General features: G+C 38.2%; 1 protein-coding gene across 5 annotated transcripts; it reads right to left on the bottom strand.

Annotated features, from left to right (window-relative positions):
• Positions 1-253: 253 nt before the first annotated feature.
• Positions 254-13,778, bottom strand: LOC128886499 (zinc finger CCCH domain-containing protein 11A-like). Of its 5 annotated transcripts, none has more exons than XM_054141461.1 (6): positions 13,620-13,778; positions 13,318-13,414; positions 12,518-12,637; positions 12,254-12,428; positions 12,054-12,170; positions 254-3,546 (listed from the first exon to the last, which is right to left on the bottom strand). In XM_054141461.1, coding segments are annotated over exons 1-6 (1,476 nt in total). In that variant the 5' UTR covers positions 13,622-13,778; the 3' UTR covers positions 254-2,581. The 5 variants fall into 5 exon arrangements, with proteins under 5 accessions (XP_053997436.1, XP_053997450.1, XP_053997445.1 ...); XM_054141475.1 differs by having other exon boundaries at positions 13,540-13,620; XM_054141470.1 differs by lacking the exon at positions 13,620-13,778 and adding an exon at positions 13,540-13,619 and having other exon boundaries at positions 13,318-13,417.
• Between the last annotated feature and the right edge of the window lie 325 nt (positions 13,779-14,103).

The raw sequence follows: 14,103 nt of genomic DNA, 5'->3' as shown, positions 1-14,103 counted from the left end.
TCTTTTATTTATTGTAACATAGGTTAAACGAAATTCATATCCGAAATAAACACGGCATCGCCGTTCGATGCGGCGAGCGATCAACAACGGATTCGAGACGAGCGAGGATTTAGTAAACAGAAATTGTACAACATTAGCGGAAAAATAACTTTAAACATCGGCGACGATTAAAAAGAGGGAGGAGATGTATCGGTTGGGAGGAGTTAGCAATGGCGTCTCGCAGTGTTTTTAACCGCAGTTTCTTAGATGTAACCTCTAGGCCAATAAAAGAACGTAATATAGTTTTTAAGTCGGTATTATTTATATTCGTGTAAGGGACGAAAGCGAAGCAAGAGTAATGGACGTTTATTGTGTGTACATCGTAAAGATATTGACATTTATATATAGTTGATTCTAATCCCCAAGTATCCGATAAAGCAAAGTCGATACATCATTTATATCCGATGCAAGATTGATCAACAGAAAGGCGCGACACCAGGTATGTTAACCGTACGATTATGCATTCGAAATAAATAGTGTGTGCATTTAAGTAACAAATTGTTCCAGTACTTACCTTTCAATGAAATCACCCTGCGACCAAGAAAAGCTGTCTTCGCTTTTTATTTATTACCTGACACCACTCACAGAAAAGGATACATGTATGCATGCGTGGAGAAAGAGTACATAGATACCGTGACACCTGTCAAAGTGGATCCCATCCAAAGAGAAAAGCTCAAATATCTAAACCAGAGGTAATGAGTGCATTTAGTAGTAGAGACAAATGTTGTGCGACTCGAAGCAGAGAATCCACGAGAATCACCCGACAGTTGTCTCTGGTAAATGCATTCAGTGTTAGCAAGATCGAGAAAGAAAAATGGCGACCAGTAGTTTGCAAATGTAACAATCGTATATTTGTTCCGACTTAATAATTTTCTCTATACAGTTTCTTCAGAAGGTACTTGAATTTGCGCCTCGCTTTCGTTTGGAAAGGAAGGTCGGTGATGCTAGAATGAGAACAAATGTCCATTACGTCGAACGATACAAAAATTCGTTTAACAGCTCCTGAAGCTCATCTGGCTGGATCTCTGTGGATCCAGTCACGATCTTCCCAATCTTCTCTAGCTCTTATTTGCGGTGAAGTGCAAATCGAACGATTGTTCCAACGCAGCGACCATGTTCAACCTGAAATTTATTTACCTGCCTACGAGTAATGTGCAACGAACAACGCAGCTTATTTGAGAAAATTGCGGTGCGTCGAAATACGTCCGTTATTTCACACCATGTGCTGAGTATTCGAATTTAAAGAGGTACACGCATGAATTCGTCACGATTATTGTTAAAGATCGCAAATATAAAAACAGTGACTAAAATAAATTAAATTACATACTAACACTTCTAAACTTACGCTAAACGAGCGCGTAGCGTGACGCTACTCGTGACCACTCGCCACCTTCTAATTGAAGAGAAGACCGTATGGGTATTAAAACGAGAGGGAATATTAACGAAGCGATAAAAACATAACAGAAAGTGTTCGCGGTGTAGTTTTCCCTCGACGGCCCAAATTCTCATTCAATCGTTATTTTCTACTGAATTTTCTTTATTTATAAAATGGCCCGCGTTCGATATCTCATCGAACACTTTTGTTTTATTTTTCAAATTAAAATACGTCGCAGTTCGCGTAAAAATAAAGTCAAACTTCTATCGGAAGAATTCTATTTAACAAATCACAAGAAAGAAAATTGGACCGTGAAGAACTATCACCGTCTGCAACAGTACCGACATTTGAATTCGTTAGCAGTTGCAGATATTCCAAGATAAAGTACCTTTATATATATTATGTATGTACGTATATGTATCATATACAGAATGTCTCAATTTGATGTTTCCACGCGATTACTTCCTGAACGATCATGCAAATATTTCAAATGACGATTACTAGACTGCGGATCTATTATGCAATATAAAATATTTACAAATGTACCTACAAAAATTCAACCTAAATAGGAATTTATTCTACATATACTTTTTGCATATTGCGTGCATCCTGTAATTTCTTGCACATTTAAATTTCCTATAAATGCATAAAGATCCACTGTCTAATGATTACTCTGTTTTCTAGAGGAAAGTTTGTGGACAATGCGATTTTCCACTGGGTTGATTGAATGATTAAAATAACCAGGATAGATGATATCCTGACCTCCTGTACGTATTATGCATAGAATATGCGCGACTGTGCAAGGAATTTCACATTTGATATGCAAAGCTCGAGACTGATCTTGAGAAAAAGCAGAAAAACGAGAAAAGAAGAAATGCATTCGTCCTTGGAGAATTCGATATTCCGAAGGGAAACAACGCGGTTGTTCCCTGTACCTAAAACTCTTCCTTCGACCAAAGGCCATCGACTTCTCCACCATTCGTCTCGTTTCGAGAAAAGAATCCTCAACGCGAAATCCTGTGAACTGTCCCTCGACAGCGTGAAACGGAGGTCGAACATCGAAACGTACAAGATAGCAAGAGAAACGATTAAACCGAAGCGAATAAACGCTCTTCCTATCGATTTTACAGTAAGTATGCGTCCCTTGGTCCTCGGCGGTTTCCTCTTTCAAACCGAGTTTTTCTCTTTTAGTAAAGCGTCGATGTCCTTGAGGATGTCGTCGGACGCCATGTCCAGCGTCAGGTAGTCGTCCTCGTTTACGTTCAACAGGCTGTCGCAGGAAGCGATCGTCTCCTTGGATTCCTCCGTGTTGCGTTTAACCGCCGATTGCTTCTCCTCGTTTTTCTCCAACAGGTTCTGATCCTCGTCGGTGCTACTGTCGCACAGTCTGATCTCCACTTCGTTCCTCCTGGCCAAGTTGGAGCTCTCCGTCGACTCGGAGCTGTTCAGCCTGTCCAATATTGGATTCCCCGAACTCCTATCGCTCGTTTCTTCTTCTGCCATCATCTTGTGACTCGTAGTGCCGAATTCGTCCACATCTCGCCATTCCCTGACTTCGACATCGACGGAGCCTAGTCTCATAGGCGAGGATTCCGTTAGGCTCCTCCTGAGCTTAACAGGTGGCACGTTGGAAGTTCCAGAGGTTCCGGTATCGTTGCACTTAATTTTACATCTCTTCGTGTCCTCGTGGCAGTCCTCCAGAGACCTCTTAACACCCCTGACGTCGGTCATCCTCCTGAGCTCGGTCAGCGTCTTCATGGCGTCCTTCAGCAAGTCCGCCGTCGATTCCCCTTTGCTATCGGATGCTGCGTCGACCATGGACTTGGGCTCTTTCTCCTGAACAGCTTTGCGCCTCTTCCTGCGCCGAATCTCTTCCAAGCTGAGCACCTCAAAGTCCAACCCTTTCTCGCCGTTCTTCTCTTTACCTAGCTGAGGATAAGGACAGATCTTTTTCGCGCGACGAATCTTGATCTTGTCACCTCCCGCGTCGATCTGATAGTCTTCCGCCTGGTACGAGTAATACGCTGCACTCTCAGCCTGGATCTCCTCCAATCTGATCTCTTCGTAGGTCTTACAGTATGGCACCCTCGGCTGCGGCTTGACAGGCGACGGTACGCTTTCATTGTCTGACTCTGGAAGAAACATAGGGGCGAAATGCGAGAATTTATGTTACTCGTGGGCAGACGCAGACCGGTCCTCGACGCTCGCAGCGTTCATAGTCCTTGGCTTTCCAAAATTTCCTTCGTCTTTTCTACAGTTACACGTTTACATTTATCCTACAGACCCCTGGCAAACAGTCCTTTCCGTTTGCTCGGATATTCACTCGTTTCTGTTTTCGCTTTTGTTTGGACAATTACATTTCAGAACTCTCGGAATTCTCTAGAGAGATCCTAGAGGAACCTTCAACCGTCTGCATTTCTCATCGGGCCTCTCTTTTTTCTCGCTATCTCTGGTCTCTAACGTGTCTTTAAGCAGTTCTATCTCTAAGTAAAGAAATTTTTTTAGTCTAATCTAGGATATGCTCGAATTAGCGAATTTTATTCTGTAAAAGGAGAACGTTTAGTACAATTCCAATACTTTGATCGATATTCCTTGAGGGGGGACGATTTATCTTCGAACCTCTTTTTTTGCAACCATATTCTTTGCGTTTCCTTCAATTCCTCTCTCTCTCTTTCTCTGGCTTTATCTCTCTTTCTCCCGTTCTCGTCTCATATATTTTAAACTTTTTCACAATTACTGTCCGATAATTATCGTACAGTGACCACGAACGAAGCTAACGTGTCTCAGGCAACGTCTTACGAACGAACAATTATTCCGGCGAACGGATTCGTACGTCAACTTCTCCAATTCTCGATCAGGCAAGGGAACCTGTGACTTATGCTTATAATCCAATAGGTGAATCATTATCGTCGTCGTCATTGTCTCCGCATTTCTTTCTCTACCACGTTTCTCTGTAAACTGTTTTCTTTTGTTTTGTTGTTTCTTTAAAGCTCGTTGCACTTGGTTTCTCAAGCTTTAGTCTCGCTTCCTTTATCCACTTTCGGTCGTAAAGAAAATGAAACAATCACAAAAGAAAAAGAACATTCCACCGAGCTGTCTACGAATCTCGAGCCCTTCCGCGTTTGTAAGAAATACAGGAATGATACTCTGAACGAAGCGTCTCCCCGAGAAATTAACGTTCGAACACCATCGGAAACCATTGCTGTGAAACAAACACGGTGACTCGTTCGAAAAACGATAAAAAGCTCAACTCCGAATGAAATATCATCTATTTCGTAGCCGTCGAAAGACGATTTTAATTAGGTACAATGCTCATAAACATTTTACAAATTAAATCGATCCTGCTTCTCGCTACCGTACGAACGAAATAATTTCAAACAATCGCACGTGAAAATAAAAGTATTATGCACCATGTCGCAGGTGGTAACCGCGGTTCGACTGTCGCATAACAATTTCTACGCAAAAAGCATCCGACGTTTTACAGAAAATTTCGCGCGATCCACGAGGTCACTCGATGGCACGTCCATCGGATGCTTGCTCGCTCTACGGACAAAAATACACGATGAGAACCCCGAACAACTATTCTCCAGCTCGATTGCTCGGTGAGGAAACGTTGGAACACGGAGTATAATTGACGAGCTGAGGGAAAAACTACCAAATAGTACGTGTTATGCACTTGAAAGGGTTCCAAAAACATTCACCATCCGCGTGATCTCAGAAAAGCAGTGCTAAATAATTCCATTATATTTCACTCTAATTTGTATTCAACCCTTTCGCTATCAGCGAAGTGTAGCCAATCCTGTCCAAGTGTCGCTAGATTATACGTTTCCTGGTTCCTCGCAGCAAGCCTTGACTCGAGAGGGAATGAGTTTCGCATACCTCGCTGCCTAAGTGGCGCAGGATCCGAGCGACGCTTAGAGAACATTGACTGTATCGAATAAGAAAATCGTTATACGCTAATTTTCTTTAAAAAAAAAATCATCGTATATCCGAGATAATGTACGACACCAACGAAAGGGTTCAGCATGGTAGACCACCTAACCCGACGACTTTTGAATTACTCGTGAACCACTCGTGCTACATGCTTTAATTTACAATAAACCGTTCATTTTACTTAGATTAAACGCAACTCGTCGCAACAAAAAGCCTAATCGAATCATGGTCATTTCACGCTCTGTCTCGTTTCTTTTCCCCCGGAACCACAAAATTACAAATGCAACAAGATGCATTGCATTTACCGAACAACTACCACTACTCAATATCCTTTCGGTATAACGTTAACAACAAATACGACAAAAATAATATCGAAAACTATCTAACCGGTGGCGAGACACGGGTCGAGATCAATTGGTCGTTCAAGGCTATCCCTGTCGGGATAGCTAGGAATTGTCATTCCTATGAACTGCGCGTACCCTCGTAACCATTTGCGATCGTACGTCGAGCGTGGCTCGACAAATAGTTAAACAGAAGGATCGATCGTGCCATTAAAGTGGGAAGAGCGTACATGTGGGACCAATTGAATTCGATCCGACCGTGGAACTCGATCACAGGGAATAACACCATATCGCAGATCAGAAAATAATAAACGTAGGAGAATCATCGCTGTCGCTGCCGGCGTTAAGTTTTCTTTCTTTTCATTGTATCAAGTTTATTGAAATCCAAGTATCATCTCAATAAAAATTAATGATTTCAATTCGTTTACATCAATTCATATAGCAAGGAATTACGTGTCACGTATAATCAGCGTGTATAATCTCTCTTAAGTGAGTCCCTTTATTCTTGTTTTCTCTCTCGCGAGAATCCACAAGGGACGCTGTTAATCGCCAAGTAACGTTTCACAAGATCGTTCAATCAACGCAACGACAATTTCACTGATTCGCTCGCGTTACCACGCTCAACGGGGTTTCCCGTTCGACACATTGATTATATGAACCTCGAACAAAGAGACGGCCGAAATTGTCATTGTTCGAGAAGCTGCGCAATTAAATAATCTACCGTGACTCGACGTCACGCGCGACAATTGTTGTACAATCGCTAAAGAGAGCTGCGAATCTTGGTAAAATTATAATAAACAACATCGATAACAGCGATGACGATGACAATAATATTAACCCGTACTACTAATGGCAGTAGTAACAATAAATAACAAAAAGCAAGGAGAACTTTCGAAAAAAAAAAAAAAGAAAAAAAAAATAGAGACGAAATAATATAATTCAAAACGGAAGACCATCCCCTGGATGGATAACGCAAGAACAATGATTGCAGCTGGACGTACACGATAAATAACGATTACGAAAAAATAGAAACGAAAAAAGAAAAGAGAAAAAGAAAAAAGTAATCAACCGACACCGAGCGTACCCTGAAACGCGTTTCGTAACGACGCTTGGGTGACTCGAACAAAATCATTAAACACGGTAAAAATAATGAATAGAAAACGAAAAAGCTTCGTAGAACATCGATATTCCATACCTGACAGAAAAAGAGGAAAACGATTGTAAATTTGCAATAATCGTACTAAAATGCAAGAGAAAAACGATGGTGCATGTTGATTAATTCGAAGCGCTTGGCTACAATAGTAAATGTTTCGCGTTTACAATCACGCAATTCGTCGACGATTCCGACGATTATTAAACAATTAAAAAATCTTTTAGACGATTACGATATATCGCTAAATGCATTATTGGCTAAACATCGACACGAATAATTAATTTGCGATTAAAAGGATCTAATAAATAAAGGAATCAAGGTCGTCGCCGGGGACACGAGTCCAGCTGCTGATCTCCTTTCTCCTTCGTTAAGTATTATATGTATAAATTAGTACTTTTGCACTATTTTGTCTCTTGTATTCACGCACACACGCACTCGCAAGGAAGTTACATGCGTTACAGGCCGTATTTCGTAGAAAATATAACCCGTAGAAAATAATTGTACTTGCTGCACTGAAACGCATCAAAGACGATTCACCGGTTTTTTCTTTCTTTTCTTTCTTTTTTTTTTTTAAAGGAAATTTTAACAATGTCTGTTCGAGGGCTTTCGTTTTTCGTTTATCAGGCAGAAAAGGAACTGTTTAAAGCAATTCGACGAACGTCAATTTTGTTCTCTCATTTCATACGCAAACGCAAACGGGAGCGTCCTTGAGAAACAAGTTTCACGCAGCATCGAGACAACAATATCGAGTATTTCTCAATGTACAAAGGCCTGTAATTGTAAATAACTGGTTCGTTACTTTCTGAATTCATCCGTGGCGCTATATCACATTTAATACATTCACGATTAAATCCATTAAGATTAGTTGTTGATACAATTGTAGGTATCAAGTATAAGTTAGTTTTTTCTGGCAAGTTCTTTACAATAGACACCAAAAGGAAAGAAAGAAAAAAAAAAGAAAAAAGAAAAAAGAAAAGAGAAAAAAGAAAAATGAAAGACAAAGTGTCCGTATCCTATTAATTTTACGTTATCTCCACCTTATAATGTACGATCTCTGTTCACGTTTCATTCTTCCGAGCATTGTTTCCCTTCCGTATACCCTTCTCTACTCTCACTTCCAATTTTATTCCCCAATTCAGAAATACGGTCATGTTAAATCTTTCATTTTCGTGTTACCATATACAAAATTACGTACAAAATAAAGAATCATTCTGTTTCTGTTATCCGTGGACACGTGGTCACGGTTGTTCGTCTTGTAAAGGTTCCCATGATTTTTTCAAATGAATATTCTTTTGACTGAAACAAGAAAAAGAAATCCCTACAAAGTGCAATTAAACCCTTAGGGTCGGGGGCAGGGGAGACTAGAACGTTCGATTCCACCCGTATAAAAAAATTAAAGATGCAAAATTAAAAAAAAAAAAAAATAGAGAGAGAGCGAGAGAGAGAGAGAGAGAAAAAAACTTCCCGAATCCGTCGTTCGTGATCGATGCTAAACACTCAATTACGTTGCCGACAATTATTCCTCGATCATAAATACACCATTAGCGGTTCAATATATACTATCTCATTATGCTGTTTGAGTTCACGTAATAAAGGTTACATTAGTTTTCCCTTATACCTCTCGTGCGGATCTAGGCGCGAATAGTATCTCGTAATAAAAATAATAAATATTGCAATTTGGTTCCACCGGGTTTCTAAGATACCACGAGTATCGGATACGCTTGACTTTTCTTTTTTTCGCTAACTCTTTTACCAACATTCTTATCCGTTTTTTTTTTTTTCTTTTAACTATTATAACATACAAGTGAAGCGACACGTGACTGGAACGAAATTGAAAGGTACTATTTCATACACCAAGTTCCGCTTTTGCTTCACGTTTAAAAGTACGTATATGTAAATATGTGTGTACGCATGCAATATGTGATATTAAGTCGCATTTTCTTTTCCTTAAAAATTCTCTCGCTCAACGCAAGCGTTTGCTGCTCCCCTTATCCCTCTTTCTCTTCTATATCTGTATATATATTCCCATATAAATACATAAATATACAAGTACATATATATTTATATATTTATATCTATAGTTATGTATCTGTATTATATAATTTTCATATTTCATCATTTAATCTTTTCTTCGCGTTGTAAACTACGTAATTCTCGGTGCTCGAAGCCGTCCTTTCGTTCGCCAATCGCTACCTTTTATCGTTCGATAAATCGGGAAAGAACGACTTCGTCGAATGAAAATTAAACGTATCTATTATCCTGTAAGCTTGCGCCAATTGGACACTAATTGAAAGACTCGTTTGTCCGCTTGCTCGACGAAGATGTGTTTCATACTCGTCTGTGAATTTTTCATTACTTTTCTTTTTTTTTGTTCGCATTTCGATCCGTTAGATTTTTAAAGAAAATTCACTCGATCCCAGCACCTTTGCGATTTCTATTCCATTCCGCGACGACACGAAATTCTTTCTCTCGCCGCGACGTTTATCGCTTTCAGCGGCACTAATACGCAATTTTCGCACTACGTGAGATACATAATCTAAATTACATGTGTCGGAACAAAATTGTTTCTTTTTTTTTTTTTTTTTGTCAAATTTCTCGTGCTCGAAACACTGATTTATCTCGTGCAGTACGATACACGGCGTGTGCGACGTTCGCTTCTCCTTGAATATGGAGTTTCGTAATTTTTTTTTTTTTTTTTTTTTTTTTTAATTTTCTCTTAATCGTTTCGTTAATGCAAAAGGTACAACGCAACGCCGGGACAATCTACGCACTGCTGTAACAAATTTTGTCTAAATACAAGGTGTCGCTGTTACGCTGTGTTATATCCCATGCCGTTTCGACAATTCGCTAATTCGTGTGGAAAGCCAAAACATATGAAGGCATTATATATCGTTCGTATGTACGTGTTAAATCAAGGCTGGGATACGGTTCGATCGGACATACTGCTTATCCTAAATATAAACTCATTTTGTTCTGCCCGTTTATCTCGCTTTATGTCTGATTTTTGTTTCTCGTTTTGTTTGTTTATTTTTATGTTTTAATGAAGAATGTTACAATAGATCGCATATTTTCGAGCGTGCAATATCGCACAAAAACAAAAGCACGTGTGCGCGTGTATCTGAGGCAGTATTCGACTCGAATAATTTTTTCTCGACTGTACATTGCTAAACTCGAAGCATAACCACGAGTGCGAAAGAGAAGTTCACCTTGTTAACAAAACATTATCCTTGTAATCGCTTTGCAATCGTTGGTTGTGCTGCAAGCTCCAAGTACGATGATCTTTCTTTTTTTGTTTATGTTTCTCAAAAAGGAAGTGTTCGTTGTTCGAACAATTAAACATCAAATGGTTGAAACTCAATCTCCGTAAATAACAACAAGACTTTTCATCCTGACGTTCTGATGTTGTATCGATATCAAGATATCTGTGCGAGTTCGGATCGTGTGTATGTGGCAAAGCGACGACCCATAGCTATCTTCTTATTTGTCCAGTACAGTATTTATTTGGGTATCGTATAACACAATGTGAGGACATACATTGATCTTGTTTCCTATTGCAACATTCGAGAAAATTCGAAACTCGTTGCACTGCTGCTGGAGAAAGATAGCCATAGGCGATTAGAGGGCTACAGGCAAAGTTTAGATATAGCAGCCCCTGAAAAAATTGATATTCAAATCTACATTTTTTTATTGTTTTTGCTTTTTTGTTTTTTTTTTTTTGTTTGTTTGCTTATGATAAGATCATCATATGCTTTTGCGATGACACCATTCATATCGACTGTTTTAATCGATGAAATAATGACAACACAACTAACTGTGTTCCGACGAATGTTAATATTAATCGCCATCTGATAAGTGGCCAAACTGATCTCGTTAAAGAACACAGTTTCATTGGATCGATCTAAATGTTGCATGTTATCCCTCTTCTCAGTGGTAATACACTGTGTATACAAAATTATATACGCAATCAATCATATTGAAATAACACGTACCATTGACTAACATTTTAAAGTGTAATGTACACAAATGTTTGAAACCATCTTTCAAAGGAATCTTTCACGTATCAATATGATTTTATGATCTTATTCTATCCAATAATAAAGACGACGATATAGATCACCTATTGCTTTTCTCTACATTTTCTTAGCTATTTCAACACCTTCTTGCACATATTTTCTTTCGTAATCTTCTTCTTAAGTGAATTAAACGAAAACTATTAATATTATACGTGTATCGATAATTTTAAGTAATGCAGTCTTTATTATTGAAAAGGCAATTTAAAACATACTTTACGAATTTATAACAGATCGACGTACGATTGACACTATGAAAAGCCATTATTATTAGCAAAATATTCTATAAGTTTTCAATGCCACCGATTCAGCTTAATCTGTTTCCTTGTAAAGGGCTTACTTTTTTTTTTATGGTTTGCTCATATCGATTCATTTTTTGTGAAATAAGTCAAGCGAAGATCGATTAAGTATCGGAAATGTACTAACATTCCTGGTGCTCAATCAATATAAAAGTCTGCAATAACCTTTTTTTTTTTTTTGCAAAGCAGGAAGTACATTTTGCTTTGATATATAAAGTATCGTATATGTTTATACGTTTATACAATACTTTACATTTTCTAAAGAGCAATATCTAGTTTAATGTAACTTTATATCTGTTTCCTTCTTTTTTTCCAGTATTTCTATTAGTGTACTGTTCTATGCTGATTGACGGCCGATGGAAATTTACATTGTTACAATCAGAGTATTCCGCCAACTTTAAAATCGTTTGTAGGATGTCATTTCGAAATATGGAAAGGGAAATCTTGACGTTTGAGGCTGAGAGGTTTGTCGCGTATGAATAGGCGAATATGGTGGTTGCTGGAGGAGCGGAGAATTCTGTTGATTTTGCAATGGCGATAACGATTGGCCAGGAGAATGCGAATGCAAACTTTGCGGATGAGAAAATGATAACGCGTGATGACAAGGAGAAGTTTGTGAATTTTGTACACTAGGTTGCGGTACGTTTAAATTGTTCGAGACGTTGATATTGTTTAGAATGCTGAGACTGTTAGAAACGTTATTGGGGATTGTCAGGTTGCTTGGTATACTGAGTGTATTCGGAATATTTATACTCGTTTGTAAATTAGGTGGAAGGGAAAGAGTAGCCGATGTTAGGTAATGTACGCTGAAAGATGGACGGGGGGGCTAGTAAAGCCTCATACCTTCTTCAAATTTGACGATAAGAGGATCAACAGCTGGACTGCCGATAAAACTGCCCGCTTCGCTACTTCCTCTACCTTGATCTGACTCTGTACTATTACCATCATATTTCGTATCATCTATCAACAACAGAAAAAGGATCCCAAATATGCATTAATATAATAATTATATTATGCTGTAAATGGGATAAACTGTTGCTTACCTTGACGATTTAACCATTCTTGATTTAGCGACTTTGATGTTAAATCAGAATTTTTCACTGGATTGATAGGATCGCTACTAATTGCACGAGCACTCTTATGCATAAACGAACAATGTGGTTTTCTACAACCTCCAGGTTGTGTTTCCCAATAACATGGAATTGATTTACGATTTTTCTGTTTAATTAACACAAAATACGAACGTTAAGAATCTATTTACTTTCCTTATTAAAGTTTTAATATATCCTCAACCCAAGCATACTTACCTTTAATTCCATATGTCTAAAGTTACAATGTTCATCGAGACATTTACCCTGCTGCCAATATATGCACATTGTTTCGCAACCCAAGGCAGACGGTTCATGTCTGAATGGACAATTATCACCCTTCAAACATAATTATAAATTAATGAAAATATCAAATACCATAATACAAATACATTCAAAGTAGAATGGCGATGAAACGATAAGGACATTGAAAGCTTAGCACAGAATTATCGTAACAGTTGCAGTGCTCATTTAAAATGTCAATACTGCAAGATAGTAACTCCAAAGGTGACGAGACATGACGGAACTTTTATACTACAGAATATAGTAAAGCTTGTTTCGTAATGTCAATTCTATATGGACTATTACATGTAATACATGTAATACATGAAATGTCATTAATATACAGAGATATTCTACAAGTGAAAGATTCAGAAACTATTTGAACTTAAGGACAGATACTATAATCTTTAGTTACTATTAAAATTATTATCAATAATACGAATTGTAATGATTGTGAAAAAAAAATGACGAAAATTTAACAATTTTAAAACGATTAAAGACAGAAAATAACAACGATATAATGAAAAAGTAACGTTGTAACACGTACATAACTAATTTGTCAATTATTTGAAAAAGAAGGGTATCGTGAAACCTGGCTTCAACATGGCCGATCTAACCTCGCGAATTGAACAGATCAGAAACAATATGGAACAAATTTATCGAACATTCGAACTTTTATCGAGACAATTAAATACGTCTAACACTCCGCTCGTAACGTTAATGGCAAAATGGCTTACCTTTTTGCACGTAGAATAATAGAAAAAATAACAGTCGGTATTCTTGTGACTGTGCTCCATTTGCAAGAACTGATACAAAGATGACTGCTCGTGAGTCCTGCTGAAACAGAAAATAATTAAATTTATCGACGTGATCGAGCACAATAAGCGAGAACTGGAAACGAAAGAATCGAAACGTAATGAAACGTTACCAATTCGCAGCAAACATGATTGTAAAGTTACCGTATCGTGCACAGGTATTTTGTATCGATGAAACTAATCTTTTTTTTCCAACGTAAATCTGTTGTATACTCATTACTTACATGTGGTGGCAGCGATTCCTCGGGTGACTTCTTTTTTGCCCCTTCGCTTTGACCCACACACTGGATCGACTCGCACACAGATTCAAGTAAATAGTTCGACCGTAGCACTTGTCGCCCCTTTCGTTGTAGACGCTATTCAGTAATAGATACGATGGCGTAAACTTCCGAGGAAACGCGAAGACACGCGACCGTTTGCGCGCTTTTTTCTAATTTATTATTCGTCGGTAGCGTTTAATTCAGTTGCAAGTAAAAGTGTTCCAAGTATCGTTTTAAATCGCTTTGTACTGGACTTGAAGACGAACGTGAGCAATATAATATTATTACAAAATATGAAAACTGAGAAATGAAATCAATTTCATTCGAATGACCAGAAAAAAAATATTTTATTTTAATTTATATTCTAAAAATTTGGTTTTCAATCATACAAGTCGATGTTTCTTATACTCTCTCTTTTCTGTAATCAAACGTATTGTAAATGTTAGCT

The sequence above is a fragment of the Hylaeus anthracinus genome, unplaced genomic scaffold (assembly GCF_026225885.1).
Source record: "Hylaeus anthracinus isolate JK02 unplaced genomic scaffold, UHH_iyHylAnth1.0_haploid 0, whole genome shotgun sequence".
In the NCBI taxonomy this organism is placed as follows: domain Eukaryota; kingdom Metazoa; phylum Arthropoda; class Insecta; order Hymenoptera; family Colletidae; genus Hylaeus; species Hylaeus anthracinus.
Note: the sequence above shows the minus strand (reverse complement) of the source record. Positions and strands in the feature narration are given on the sequence as shown.

Coding starts and splice junctions, on each gene's coding strand:
- LOC128886499 (XM_054141445.1), bottom strand. Junction 12,429..12,517: donor TTAGACATATGGAATTAAAG/GTAAGTATGCTT, acceptor TTAATTAAACAG/AAAAATCGTAAATCAATTCC. Junction 12,171..12,253: donor AGAATGGTTAAATCGTCAAG/GTAAGCAACAGT, acceptor TGTTGTTGATAG/ATGATACGAAATATGATGGT.